General features: G+C 39.6%; 1 protein-coding gene across 2 annotated transcripts in view; it reads right to left on the bottom strand.

Moving 5' to 3' along the window:
* Mdn1 (midasin AAA ATPase 1) overlaps window positions 1-13,697 on the bottom strand; it is a 121,306-nt gene that overhangs the window by 73,087 nt on the left and 34,522 nt on the right. For both annotated transcript variants that reach the window (XM_029476051.1, XM_029476052.1), the window contains exons 20-31: window positions 11,629-11,742; window positions 9,888-10,035; window positions 9,395-9,505; window positions 7,615-7,766; window positions 6,544-6,722; window positions 5,852-6,060; window positions 5,058-5,204; window positions 2,507-2,648; window positions 2,068-2,202; window positions 1,851-1,989; window positions 1,211-1,349; window positions 949-1,076 (exon numbers count right to left, since the gene is read on the bottom strand). In XM_029476051.1, the coding sequence (XP_029331911.1) occupies window positions 949-1,076; window positions 1,211-1,349; window positions 1,851-1,989; window positions 2,068-2,202; window positions 2,507-2,648; window positions 5,058-5,204; window positions 5,852-6,060; window positions 6,544-6,722; window positions 7,615-7,766; window positions 9,395-9,505; window positions 9,888-10,035; window positions 11,629-11,742 (1,743 nt within the window). The remainder of the gene's footprint in view (window positions 1-948; window positions 1,077-1,210; window positions 1,350-1,850; window positions 1,990-2,067; window positions 2,203-2,506; window positions 2,649-5,057; window positions 5,205-5,851; window positions 6,061-6,543; window positions 6,723-7,614; window positions 7,767-9,394; window positions 9,506-9,887; window positions 10,036-11,628; window positions 11,743-13,697) is intronic.

Raw genomic sequence — 13,697 nt, 5'->3', positions numbered from 1 at the left:
ATACACTGTGCCAGTGCAGTGCTGTGTGGGTATGGTGGCCCATACTGGGAATCCCAGCACTCAGGAAACCGAGGCAAGGGGACTGGTGCCAGACCGATGCCAGTAACGTCCAAACTTGCAGTTTTTACTTCAACAGGGTAGGGAAATAGCTCATTTGATACAGGGCTTACTGTACAAATACGGAGAAATGAGTTTGGATTCGTGGAACTTGCTGGCAAAGAATAGTCAAATTGTTGAGCTCCAGGCTCAAAGAAAGACTGCCTAAAAGAATAAAGTGAAAAGCAACTGAGGGAGACACCCAAATGCTGACCTCAGGTTTCCATACATGCCCATGTTCACAGGCAAGAACACAGTCAAATACAGCAACCATTAACACAGACAGTAAGAGAACATTCACAGGGAAGACTCAGAAAAGTTAAAGCTATAGACGAAATGCTAAGCAGGGCTTGCCTGGAGTAGTAGGTACAATCCAGAATAAACTTTATAGGAAAGATCCTATTACAAGACTTTGGTTACTGAAAAATCTCAGGATGCTCACTAAAGACTAAACTGTAGTTATAAACAAGGCACATTTTTATTACACAATCCTTCAATAAAGGAGAAGAATGGAAATCACTGTATAAGAACTAATCGGTCTGAGGTTGTGGAAATGCCTTAAAGTTATCAAATTTAGAATTCTAATTCTGGCTTTATTTAAAATATTAAGTAATAAAGTGTAAGCATATAATTTGCTTTCAGCTCTATCATCCCACATCAATTGTTTCTGATTATTGAAAAGTAAAAAACATAAAACGACAAACAAAACCACCTGAGCCCTGCACACCCTGAGCACAGCAACTCTTTTGACATTCCCTCATTTCTATGTGCCAAACATGGGTATCAATAAACATACAAGGCCATAACCAGGCCAACAAATTTATCAGCAAAGACAAGCCCCATTTATGTCACCTGTTCAGTCTTTCTAGGACAGAGTCATCAGCCAAGGAGATCTCATCTAAGAGGAAAAAGCTGTCCTCCTTCATAGCCAGAACCAGTGGCCCATCATGCCACTCGAAGAGTCTTGTGTCCAGGTCTTCCTAGGATTTGGAGAAGCAGCAGGGTGAATTAAACACACACAGAACTAGATGCCCGAGGTGAAACACATAATCCTCAAGAAGCAAGGGTCGAAGAAAGTGACCAAAATCTGGAGATACCCTGTATCTAAACCAACCTTGTCATTTGGCTTTTGTCTCACTGGTCTTAAACCACCCAGGAAGTCCGATGTCTCCATGTTTAAATGGCAGTTGACTGAGTATAGTTTCTGATTTGCCAAGGCTGAAAACATTTGGCAGACAGTAGTTTTTCCACACCTATTAGAAATATACACCAGATTAAGCAGCAGCATGTATTCCAAATACATAGTCAGAGACACTGCATTAGTAAGAGATGAGCCACACTCGGACCTCGTTACAAGCCTAATCCAACTCAGGAGCCTGCAACTCAGGTTTATGTGTTTCTCTGTACAGCAGCAGCACCTCTCAGATGGTTTGTCCAAAAGGTCATCAGCTACACACATTTCATTCTTTGAATTCTTTCAACAGCAATCAATGGAGAGGAAGAAATAATCATTATGAATTCTGCAAGAAACACCAGCAATTTCTCTCCACACCTATTGAATAGCTTTTTCAGTATGAAGGTAAAGAAATAACAGATCTTGCTTTGAAAGAAAGGGAGGGAGGGGAAAGAAAAACAGACAACAAGAGAAAGAGAAGAGAAACTCCTCTAAGTGCTTCACCCACCCCTATAGGTGTATCCCCATCACACTGACAGAAAAGTGGGACTTCTCATTGAGCTACAGTTTCAGAGCTTACCCAGTGTCTCCAACCAGCAGCACCGGTTCACCGAATTCCAGCGCCCTGCCCACCAGCACTGCCAGTCTCCGCATGCTTTCAGTCCACACTACATGGCTGAACTTAGAGTCCAACACACTTGTCTGGGTAGACGATTTACCTAACAAAGCAGAATAAAACTGTAGGCTCTAATGAGCACAACATGATTCATGTTCCTATGGTGTTTGAGTCTACTCACCCAGTAACTTTAGAACATTTTCTTTGGAAAAAAGAGACTGAGGACACAATTTTTTCTTGAAATGTTTTTCAAGGACTTCTTGAATCACATCAGCTTCCTCCTGCTTCCTGACTCTGCCTGACAGAAGCATGAAACCTGGAGGTGGAAATCAAGGGACACGTTAGCAGTTGGTAGTGAAGAATGTTGAGACATGAAGTAAGAGTGACTGTTACCCACTGCTGCCACTGGGTCAGGAAGCTGAAGAAGCAAGAGCCAGTCAAAACCATGAGACCCAAAAGAAGCAGAGGTCTGCCAGACTGACAACTGTTCACAAGACCAGTTAGAGTTGGGAGAGAAAGGCTGCTTCTAGAACAAGCGAGAAAATGAACATACCACACAGAATTTAGAAAGCATTTGTTTTAATAAAACATCTGGTATAATTTTATGTATTAAAACATACCATCATTGGCTAAATGTTGTAGCCAATCATAGTCCTCCTCAGTCTGCTCAGCCAATCTGTACCTTTCAGCCCACCGGAACAGATCTCTAAGGGCAATAAACCCCTGCTTTCCAGCAAACACCGAGGACCGTCTCCGGTAGGACTAGGAAAGTATAAAAATAATTTCTTACTGAACGGAATTGAATGCATATGTTTTATCTTATAAAAAATCATTAACTCATTTTACCTGATCTAACTTCCCAGAAATGCAAATCATCTACAATTGTCTGGAAAAAATGTTCAAAGTAATATACACTTATAGAAAATAAATAAATCTCATTTCCTATACAGAAAAAAAGAGAATAATCTAAACAGTAAGAAAATTGGGGGAATGAGATACTAGAACATACATGATGGATGTGAAAGGGGAGGAAAGAGAGGAGGAGGCTTGAGGAAAACAAAGGGTGGAGGGTGGAGCAACCAAATTAAAGGTGTATGAAAATTATTATGGAAATCAACTGCTTTGCAAATTAGCTACAACATACAATGTAAAAACAGAAGGAATTTGAACAGAGGGCTATCTGCATGGGAGAACAATACTCCCTTCAGAAAACATGGGTTATTACAAACACCAAAAATCCTGTGCCAGCCATGGGATAACTACTAGAAAGTTGTTACTGTTAGAAAGGTCCCAAAACAGCACATGCTAGTCATTGGCTATCCACTCTAACTAGAGGGTAACATCCTACTAACTGAATATGCAACATACACCATTTGGTTGTAGGACACAGAGACTGTGTTAGAACTGATCTGGAATCTTTCTCCCTGCTGACGAGTTTTCAGCATACAAAAGGAACTGAACAGTCTGCAGAGAAGAAAAATCATTCATTCATTACCCAGCAGTATACCCTGAATGCCACAACAAAGACCTGCCATGCAAAATGTACCCACTGATGCAACAGTGCCATGATTATGGGGTAACTAACTACATTCTAATTGGATGTGAAGCCTGCTCCACAGGAGGGACATCATGCCTGGTACTGTAACCCTAAACACAAACCCATGGCTGGTGAAGACATGTTGAAGTAGGTCCTAGTGCAGGACCAACTTTAGTAAATAGAAATCTCTATTTAGTAAATAGAATCTACCTCCTAATATTTTGTTTATAAATGAGTGCTGTTTTTAACCTTGGTCTTTTAGCAGTGAGCAGCAATCAAGGTAAGGACTTAATAACTGTTAAAAGTGTCAAGTATACATGACTGTACATGTTCAGCCCCAAATGAGACATTGATATCAACTTCAGCAAGGCTTGGGAAATGTTATGGAAGAAGAGGGAGACACTCCAAGAGGTGGATGATAGGAAGAGCACTGGGAATGCTGTCACCTGACACCGCTGCAGTCACATACTGAGGCACCTGCATGAGACCTGCACAAGATGTTACACATGGAAACTCAAACATGGATGAAGGAGGGACTCCGGAAGCTAAATGAAGCTGCTGCACGATTGGCAACTGGTGGCTGCAGAGAGAGGAGTCATTTCTCTTCTGGAATATGGCCACTAGTAAGTTGTCTATATGCATGCAGACAGCACTAAACTGACTCAATGGGTTATACAACACAAACAGAAAACTCACATGAAGTTGTGAGCAGGGGTAGCAATAGATTTTTGGAACCCAGCTTAATTAATTTCTGATAAAGAACACTTTTAACAATGGCACTTTAGGGGTTGTAGACTGCTTCACTAAGTGTGTGCCATGCCCTTAACCGATCTCCAGCCTTGGGGTGGTAAGTACCAACTGCAGGTTTATGGTTATCAGAGGAGAACCGTGAAGAAAGATATTGGTGACCAACACTCCACTCAAGTGTCATATCATGGATGGAACCAACATCATCTCCTGTAAGTACACAGGCACAAATATAGGAGAACAATTTCTGAAAGTTGGTTCTGTCATTGCTGTAGTGTGTTCTGGGATCTAACTCAGGTCATCAGGCTTGCAAAAGTGTTTTTAATCACTGAACCAGCTCAATGGCCTACGTCTATATTATAAAGAAAATAAGCAAAAACAAAAATAACACAAACAAAACAAAACAAGAAAGTCACAACTTCTAGGCTACTTGAGGCAACACAAGCAAACACTGTAAAAAAAAAAGTAAGTAGTTTGCCTTTGCTAAAAGTTATAAATACACACAGGCATATTGTATATATTATTTATACACAACTATAGAGTAAATGGCATAAAAATTTACTATGATACAAGTGCTGATTTAGAAAAACAGGAGCTGGAGCTACATACAGGTCAGTAACAGAGAGTTTACATAGCACAAACAAGCTCTGAGGTAAATATAAATTCCCAAAGCCCCTGGAAAACATACAAAGAAATCGATATTACCAGATATATTTTAGAAAAAAGATCTCCCCCAATTAAAACAAACTCACCAACCAAACAAAAGCCTTACTTGCTAAAACTAAATGGATGGACATCCTTCTGCTTGAGAAAACTATCAAATTGTGATGCCAATGCTAACTAATATATTCCAACTAAATTTAATTTCAAATGAAGATATGAAATACCTGAAGGTCCAACATGACTTTAACCAATTTACTGCAATAGGAAGGAGGTAAACTACATCGCTTGTGCAAAATTGTTTCCAACTCAGAACTGGGCAACTCATCAAAGTGTAATTCCACAAATCGGTTTCTGAAGGCTCTAGACAGCACCTAGGGAATGTACAAAATGAAGTAAGACATGTGTATGTGTGTATGAAAAGCCTTAACCTAACAATGAGCACATGACTGGATATCCAATATAAAGTGGTCAGCCCTCAATCTCGTGTATGTGTGTGTGTGTGAGTAAATGAAAATTAGACTTAGCAGGTTTATCTATGTATTTGTGTATCTATCTACCAATCTATCCATAATGCATTTATTTATGTAACAATAATTATCAAATTAAGCAGGAATTAGGGGAGGCAGACATAGAAAGGATTGCAAAAAGAAACATGGAAGGGGTTGGCAGGAGGAAATGAAGTGATACAATCATTTTAATTAAAATCTTATTTTTAAAAAGCACCTATTCTTTTGATTTACAATTAGCAGTGTTGTTATTCACCACAAAAGAAACCCCAGCCAGGCGGTGGTGGCGCATGCCTTTAATCCCAGCACTCGGGAGGCAGAGGCAGGCAGATTTCTGAGTTCGAGACCAGCCTGGTCTACAAAGTGAGTTCCGGGATAGCCAGGGCTACAGAGAACCCCTGTTTCACTAAAAACCAAAAAACAAGAAAAAGAAACCCCAAATGTCTCATTCCTAACAAAGATTTTACCATTTCTCATGTTGATGAACAGACTTGCATGAAATTGTTACACACCTTTCTACCTCCATAAAGTCCTGGGGGATTTTGGGTGGCAAAAAGCATGAAGCGAGGGTGCGCCCTAACAACTTCCTGTGTTTCTGTTATGAGCAGTTCACGGTTATCATCCAGCAGTCTGTTGAGGGCCTCTAACACATCAGTAGGTGCCAAATTTAATTCATCTAAGACAATCCAGTAGCCCTTTCTCATGGCATCAATAAGAACACCTAGAAGGAAATGACAAGAATTATTCAAAGTATGACTCCAAGGCCTTAAAATATGTCTGTCTGTACAAACAAAAATGCTATTTGATAGCTATAATGCCAAGAAAATTTCTCTGCAGCTAGCTGTGACCCTCAAACATTCTAATGTCCCAAGATGTAAGACTTATAATTGACATGGCCGTTTTCTACCCCCAGGAGGAGCCAAGGCTAATAAATATGTCTTGTTCAACCTGTTAAATATTCTGTTTGACATCTAATTTTATAAAATCACCAAATTCTCACTATCTATTTTAATCCTTCTGTACCCTATTCTTTGATTTTGATACTTAATAATTGTCTTGTTCAAGATTAGCCCAACAAAGGAATTCCAGTGCTCTAGGAATTATCCTTAACTCTCTAGCTCATGTTCCTCAATTAGAAAAGACTATAAGAAGAAATGGGTCTAAAAGCACAAGAGTGTACATCCAAGGGATGCAATAACACTACCTTCATTAAAGACAAGCTTCCCCGAGGTGTCAGACGTGTAACAGCCAATGTACTCCTGAATATCTGTGTGTTCGTGGTTGTTAATTCGCACACAGTGATTGCCAGAAGCAGCAGCCAGCCACTTTATCAGACTTGTTTTACCAACTGATGTTTCTCCCTGGATCAGCACTGGATAGGTTCTGTAAAATATTAGCCAACAGAGCAATTATAAAAAGAGACAAGAAGGAAACTAGAATATTTTTAGGTACGCAAGGTAACCATGCATCAAGAAGGTTCTGTAATTCCATTGTTGTCTGAGATAGGGTTTCAGCTCTGGCTGGCCTTCAGCTCTGGCTGGCCTAAAACGTGCTATGTAGACCAGGACTGCCCTGAACTCTTCGTAGAGATCTGTCTGTCTCTGCCCATCATGTTAGAATTAAAGGAGTGCTGGGCTGAACATACTGTTTTGTCAACTACAATGCAAATCTCGAATGTTACTTCAGATGACTTCAATTTTGAATAAATCAGTCAAGAATTTCCTGCCAAAGCTGGAGACAGGTTGATGGGATTAAAGGCTTATATCCCATGCCCAGCCTTGAGATGCCATTCCAACATCTCTTGCAGAAAAAGAGGAGTCAACTGTTAGTCAATCACCCAACAATAAGAAATGTAAGTGTTAATCAACAAAATTACAAAGCAATTTTACTTTCAATTTTTATTTCTGGATGTTTTGGAGGGGTGTGTGTGTGTGTCCGTCCAGAACTGATTTTTGGATCCTATAGAGCTACTTTCACCCAGCTGTACGCTATAGACATGGGTGCTGGGAAGCAGACTCTGAAAAGAACAGCAAGCCCACTCAGCAACTTAGCCACATTTCCAAAAACACAACAACTTTAAAAAACATCCCAGTAATTAATATCTTTACACCTTTCTCAGCTAACACAAAAACAGAAATATGGACTTTTGAAAGCAGTAATTCAGTTAGCCAGTAAGTATCAGTGAAGTTTTGACTATGTCTAAGAACTCAGGCAAAGTAACCACCATACCTTTTACAGAAACTTCACAGTACTAGGAGTACAAACACACACATACCCTGCAGAGACCACTCGGGCAATGTCCCTCAGGTTCAGCTTAACAGAAGGCGTCAAGACATATGTTTCATCTATTTTAGGCTCCTTGTCTCCAACTGAAATCCAGTAGCCTTCAACCTGAATAAGGCGGCCTCCTTTCGGTTCTGGAATAGGCTGAAAAGAAAAAAAAAGGGACTCTGAGAAATGACCATAGTCTATCTATGTCAACTTTGGCATTCTTTCAGATGAGGGTAAAGTAGAAAATTAAGTCCTTATCAAAAATACTACTTTACCATGGGTACTTCCAACAACAAACAAACAAACCCCAAAGCAACAACAACACCGAACTGTAATCAAAACACAACATTACTTCCAGGAATGAAAACAATTTTTTTTCATATCGGTTTTAAAATTAAATGAGAGTAGAAAGGTTTAGGGGAAAAAAAAATACAGAGATCAAAATAAAATTTCACATTATTATATGATTCAGCTCCCTCACCTAGCAAAATGCCCAATTTGATTTATTTTTTTAAATCAAAAATACCTATCATTTCTCTCAACACTGGCCCAGTCCTATAATGAAGGAAGAGGCTGTACACTAGTAGATTCTGGATCACCTGGAGGACACAAACTGACCCTCTATATAAACTGATCCTTTCTGAGTATGCTGGTTCTTTATATAGTAACTAGAGATAAATGAAAGGAAGGTACCTCAATTGAGACTGTAGTGTATTTTCTTGTTTGATGGTTGGAGTGGGAGGACCTAGCTAGCCCATTGTGAGTGATGTTACTCATAGGCGGGTGGTCCTGGACAGTGTTAAGAAATCAGGTTGAATAAGCCACGAGGAGCAAGCCAATAAATAAGCAGCATTCCTCCATAGCCTCAGTCTGCTTGAGTTATAAAGTACAACCTAAAAAACCCTCTCCTCCCCAATTTGCTTTTGGTTATCGTGCTTATCGCAATAGAAATCTTAATTAAGACAACAGGTAACATGGGAACGACACAACCATTCTAAGATGTTTGTAGGGTAAATCACATCATATTTTTAGAGTCTCCAATAGTTAAGCATGTATTATTTTTAAAATGTTGAATCCAAATAACTTCAAATACCTCTCTCTCATTCTAATGAGCAAACAATAAAAACAACGAAAAGATGGGGTAAGTTTCTCAGTTTGTTTTTTTTCCTCAAGACTAGTGTTACTTTCCTATCAAACTCAAACCATTGTTGCTTTTAACAGCAGTATTCCAACCCCCACTAAAATCCCTGTGTTGGTTTGAATAAGAATGGCTTCCACAGGCTTATGTTTGAATGCTTGGTACCCAGTTAATGCAACTGTTTGGGAAGGATTATGAGGTGTGGTGGTGTTGGAGGAGGTGTGTCACTGGGTGTGGGCTGTGAAGTTTCAAAGACCCATATTTCTCTATCCTCGACTACTTTCTATGGATCGGGATATAAAGCTCTCAGTTATTCGTCCAGGACTATGCCTTTCTGCCTCCCACAATGATCATTATGGACTAACTCTTTAAAACTCTAAGCAAGATCCAAGTAAATGCTTACTTTTATAAAGATTGCTTTGGTTATGGTGTCTCTTCACAGCAATAGAACAATAACTAAGATGAATCCCTCTTGCAGAGGTCCTGACTTCAATTCCCAGCAACCACATGATGGCTCACAACCATCCTTAATGAGATCTGATGCCCTCTTCTGGGGAGTCTGAAGGCATCTACAGTGTAGTTACATATAATAAATAAATGAATCTTTGGGGAAAAAAAAAGGAAGAAAGAAAGTTGAAGAGCAAACCTGTTTCAGTAGACTTTTGACATTGCCAGAAATAATGTGTTGACAGATGAGCTTCTGAACCACTGGGTGTGATGCCCGGTCAAGCTGCGTTAGGAAACCCAAACAAAAGCCCTAGGAGAAGACACAAACAGATGAACCCAGCCTAGCCTTCTGTAACAGTACAACTGATTTCAGGAATAGATTCCTGGGGTGCTATAGCCTACAACTACTTTTCTTGTCTTTGTTTTTTGAGACAGGGTTTCTCTGTGTAGCCCTGGCTCTCCTGGTACCTGCTATGTAGACCAGGCTGGCTTTGAACTCAGAGATCTGCCCGTCTCTGATGGGATTAAAGGTGTGTGCTTCCTCAGAATAACTTCTAAACGTGGTAAAATGGAAGAGAAAAGAACAGGGCAGCTCTTGTCTGAAGTGTTAAGAGACGCAATCTCTTGGCAAGCACTGACATATGTGGCACCTGCATCACTTCTCCTTCCCAATCATGGTGAGCCCATCTCACCTCATAGAGTGAGCGCTGGATGCTGCCACATGGGTTGGAAGCTGCAAAGCGTAAAGCTCTGCAGAGGGTCCGAAGGCTGTAGTGAGGCCTGTGGCCAGTTCCATCGACCAATTTGGTTCCTGACTCTTTCCTCAAAGCAGTGTAGAAGCTACAAAGAGGAAGGTTTGCACAGTTTTATTAAATAGTAATTATTTTTCTGCTTGTTTTTAACTATTGAAACTCCAAATGCTATTTTCCTTTTTTCTCTAAGACAGGGTTTCTCTGTGTAGCTTTGGCTGTCCTAGAACTAGCTCTGTAGATCAGGCTGGCCTTGAACTCACAGAGATCACATAATCTAAAGTTTCTTTCAAACACCTTAATGAGTATCTTTGGAAAAAAAAAAAAATCAAGAAATGAAACGTCCTACTTCACCGGCCCAAAAGAACCAGTGGAGCTAAGTGAGAAACTTGTGTCTTCTAAGCAAAGTAGTAAGTCAGCAACTTAGTAGGAAAAGGCTGATTAATAAGTAGTGTGTCAGAGTAGGCTGTACCTGAAGGGCAAATGAAGAACTACACCCACGAAACAGAATTTAGGAGATTTGAAAGAACACAGCTCTATCTACCTTCAGTAATGTCAAACTCACAGAGAGACATGATGTCTCCTGGCATATTGTTAACACTAATGTCCTTCACAAGGTAGAGGATTGAAATATGATCTCCATACTATTTTGCTTTGGAAATGGTGATCCGCTGCATGCCCACATGAAAGCAAACAGGAATCACAGATAAAATCCAAGTCCCTGCACAATAGAAATGCAGGACATTTGTTCGTTAAACAAATGTCAGCCAAGGCTACAGAATGTCTGCTTAGCACATACAAGACTCCAGGTCTGATACCTAGCACACTCAAAGGTTCGGGGGTAGGGTAGGGAACAAGCTGTAAAATTGTAAGTGAATAGCTAATATTCCATTTCAACCCCTTCCTATATCACACTCCCTTTCGGAGGAGAGTGATTTGCTCAAAACGACCTAACAGTTTCCAGCTTTGTGGGTCAACATGACATCCTAAGACTGTATAAAACACTTTCTATATGGCCTGCAATACATAAGAGACGCAAAGAATCAACCTATACCATAGTTTGGTAGCGTATACATGCAAATCTCTTAATTCTTAATCTAATTCAATTTACAACAGAAAACTAACTCATTTCCGTTTAGCTACTATGCAAATTTTAAGTAGGAAAGAGACAAAGCAAAAGATAAATAAAAGAACAACTTAGTATTTAGGAATTCAAGTACTAAGCTATAAATATACAGAATTAATCAAGATAACAGCACCTATTTAATTTCATAGGTAGTGAGTCTTAGTTGTGTAAATTATTTCTTTTTTTTTATTCAGAACTTATTTTTAAAGTTTTATTATTTATTTTATGTATGTGAATACATCGCCGCTCTCTTCAGACACACCAGAAGAAGTCAGAGGTCACAACATTACAGATAGTTGTAAGCCACCATGTGGTTGCTTGGGATTGAACTTGGGACCTTGGGAAGAGCAGTCAGTATTCTTAGCTGCTGAGCCATCTCTAGCCCAAGTAATTCCTTTAAGAAAATCTCAAGAGTATTCATAGAAGGTTTCCATTGTAAAGCAAATCCTTCCACCAGTTTCCTTCACACAGAAGCAAATCATGAAAATGTGTAACTGCATGGGATGGGTCTTTTATGTTCAGAAGTAATTGTATAAAAACAAGCAAAGGACAACCTACTTTACAATGCCTTGCACAGTGCTCTTGCTCACGTTCAGTCCTTTCAGATAATCCACAATAAGTATTTGTAAGTCTTCTTTACTTTCTAATTCTTCTACATAAAGTTCCGTGAACCTGTAAGAAAATTATTAATCATTTTTAAGAAATTAGTATGTCCCACATCATTCTCTAGGGTAGCAGTTCTAACCTGTAGGGAGTGACCCACTTTGGGAGAACAAACCTTTCACAAGGATTGCCTAAGACCATCAGAAGACAGACATTTACATTATTATTCCTAACAGTAGCAGAATTCTAGTTATGAAGTAGCAACAAAAGTAACCTTATGGTTGGGGTCACCACAACACAGGGAACTGTATTAAAGAGTCCTAGCATTAGCACTGCTCTAGTGTCTAGCCTGGTGAGTCTCCTCTGCAGTCAACCTGTAGGCTTCTCCCAGGCTTCTCCCATGTCACATCTAACCTATACACCCAGCCAGACCTCCCCCACACTACAGGACTGGACCAAGAAGCACACCCTGTATACCAGTCTAGTCCTCTATTCCCACCTGACGTCATTCTTTCCACGTCCAATTAGTTTTTGTGGTTTTGTAGGTCCAACCCACATTCTCTCTTCTGTTTATATCAGACACAGAACTATCATGTCTAGATCTCACCTCAAAAATAACAACATAAGAAATCAAAAAAGAGCTCGGCGGTGGTGGCACACGCCTTTAATCCCAGCACTTGGGAGGCAGAGACAGGCAGATTTCTAAGTTCGAGGCCAGCCTGGTCTACAAAGTGAGCTCCAGGACAGCCAGAGCTTCACAGAGAAACCCTGTCTCGAAAAAACCAAAAAAGAAATCAAAACAGTATCTTAGCTCCAAACCTATTAGTCCTGTAGAGATAAACCAAAGGACTCAGAATTTAAATGAACAATTATAAATTTGATCAAAGAATTCCAGGAGCTTAAAGAAGAGAAAGACTAGAAGGAAGAAAAAGTCCTGGGTGACACCCACAGAAAGAGAAACATAAGGCCAATGGAAATGATGAAGATAATACAGAACTTGAGAAAAAATTCAATCACGAAATATAAATATTGAGGAGGAATTGAAAAAACAAAACACCCCCGCCCATAGCCGCCCTAGAAATAGAAAGCTCCCTCAAAAAAGTCTGACAAATAAAATCAAGCAGATGACTTATTCGGATTCAAAGATCCTCAAATAAGAGGGATACGAAACATTTTTAGGAACACAGGATAGGTGAACACCATGGGAGAAAAAAAAAACGAAAACCTTCAAATTATACACAGATGAGAAAAAAAAATCCCAATCAATGGCATATCATATTTTCAACAAAGTTAACAGAAGAAAATGTACCTAACCTGAAGATACAACTATACAAATACACAAAGCATACAGAAAACTAATTGGACAAGACAAAAAATAAAATCCCTGTGGCATGTAATAGTTAAAACATCGAGCATATTTAACAAAGAAACAGTATGAAGGCTGAAAAAGGAAACCCATCAAAATAAACGGCTGATTTCTCACTAGAAACTTTGAACAGTCTGGAGCAATGCATTCCAAGTCATAAAAGACTATGATGGCCAACCCAGAGAAACACAATAAGCAAAACACCTGAAAGAGAAAGAAAATCTTCGTACATCCTAAAACGAATTGCTAGGAGAATACAGGAAACAGCACTTGAGCTGCTGAGATGAATGAGCATAGGTGAGAGAGAGCATAGCTAAGAGCTGGGAGGCTGCTGTAAGCAGTAAAATGCAGACCACCACCAGGAACACCAGGAACACCAGCCCCACCTCCAAAACCAGTGACATGATGATGACAAATCCACATAGGCTGACTGACTGGATCTAAAAAGAGCACTTGTCTATCTGCTGTCTATATAAGAAACACACCTTAGTTTAAAGAGTAAAATAGAAGTGTTCCAATCAAATGGCACTGTAATCAAGAAGGCATCACTATTCTAATACCTGACAAAACAGAATCAAACAAACTGATTTCATTCTAATCAAGGCAACAAGTAACTTAGAAGATATTACTAGCCTATAACTAACCTAAGTACCAAACA

The sequence above is a fragment of the Mus caroli genome, chromosome 4 (assembly GCF_900094665.2).
Source record: "Mus caroli chromosome 4, CAROLI_EIJ_v1.1, whole genome shotgun sequence".
NCBI lineage: Eukaryota > Metazoa > Chordata > Mammalia > Rodentia > Muridae > Mus > Mus caroli.
The sequence above is the reverse complement of the archived record's forward strand: the minus strand, read 5'-3'. Positions and strand labels throughout refer to the sequence as shown.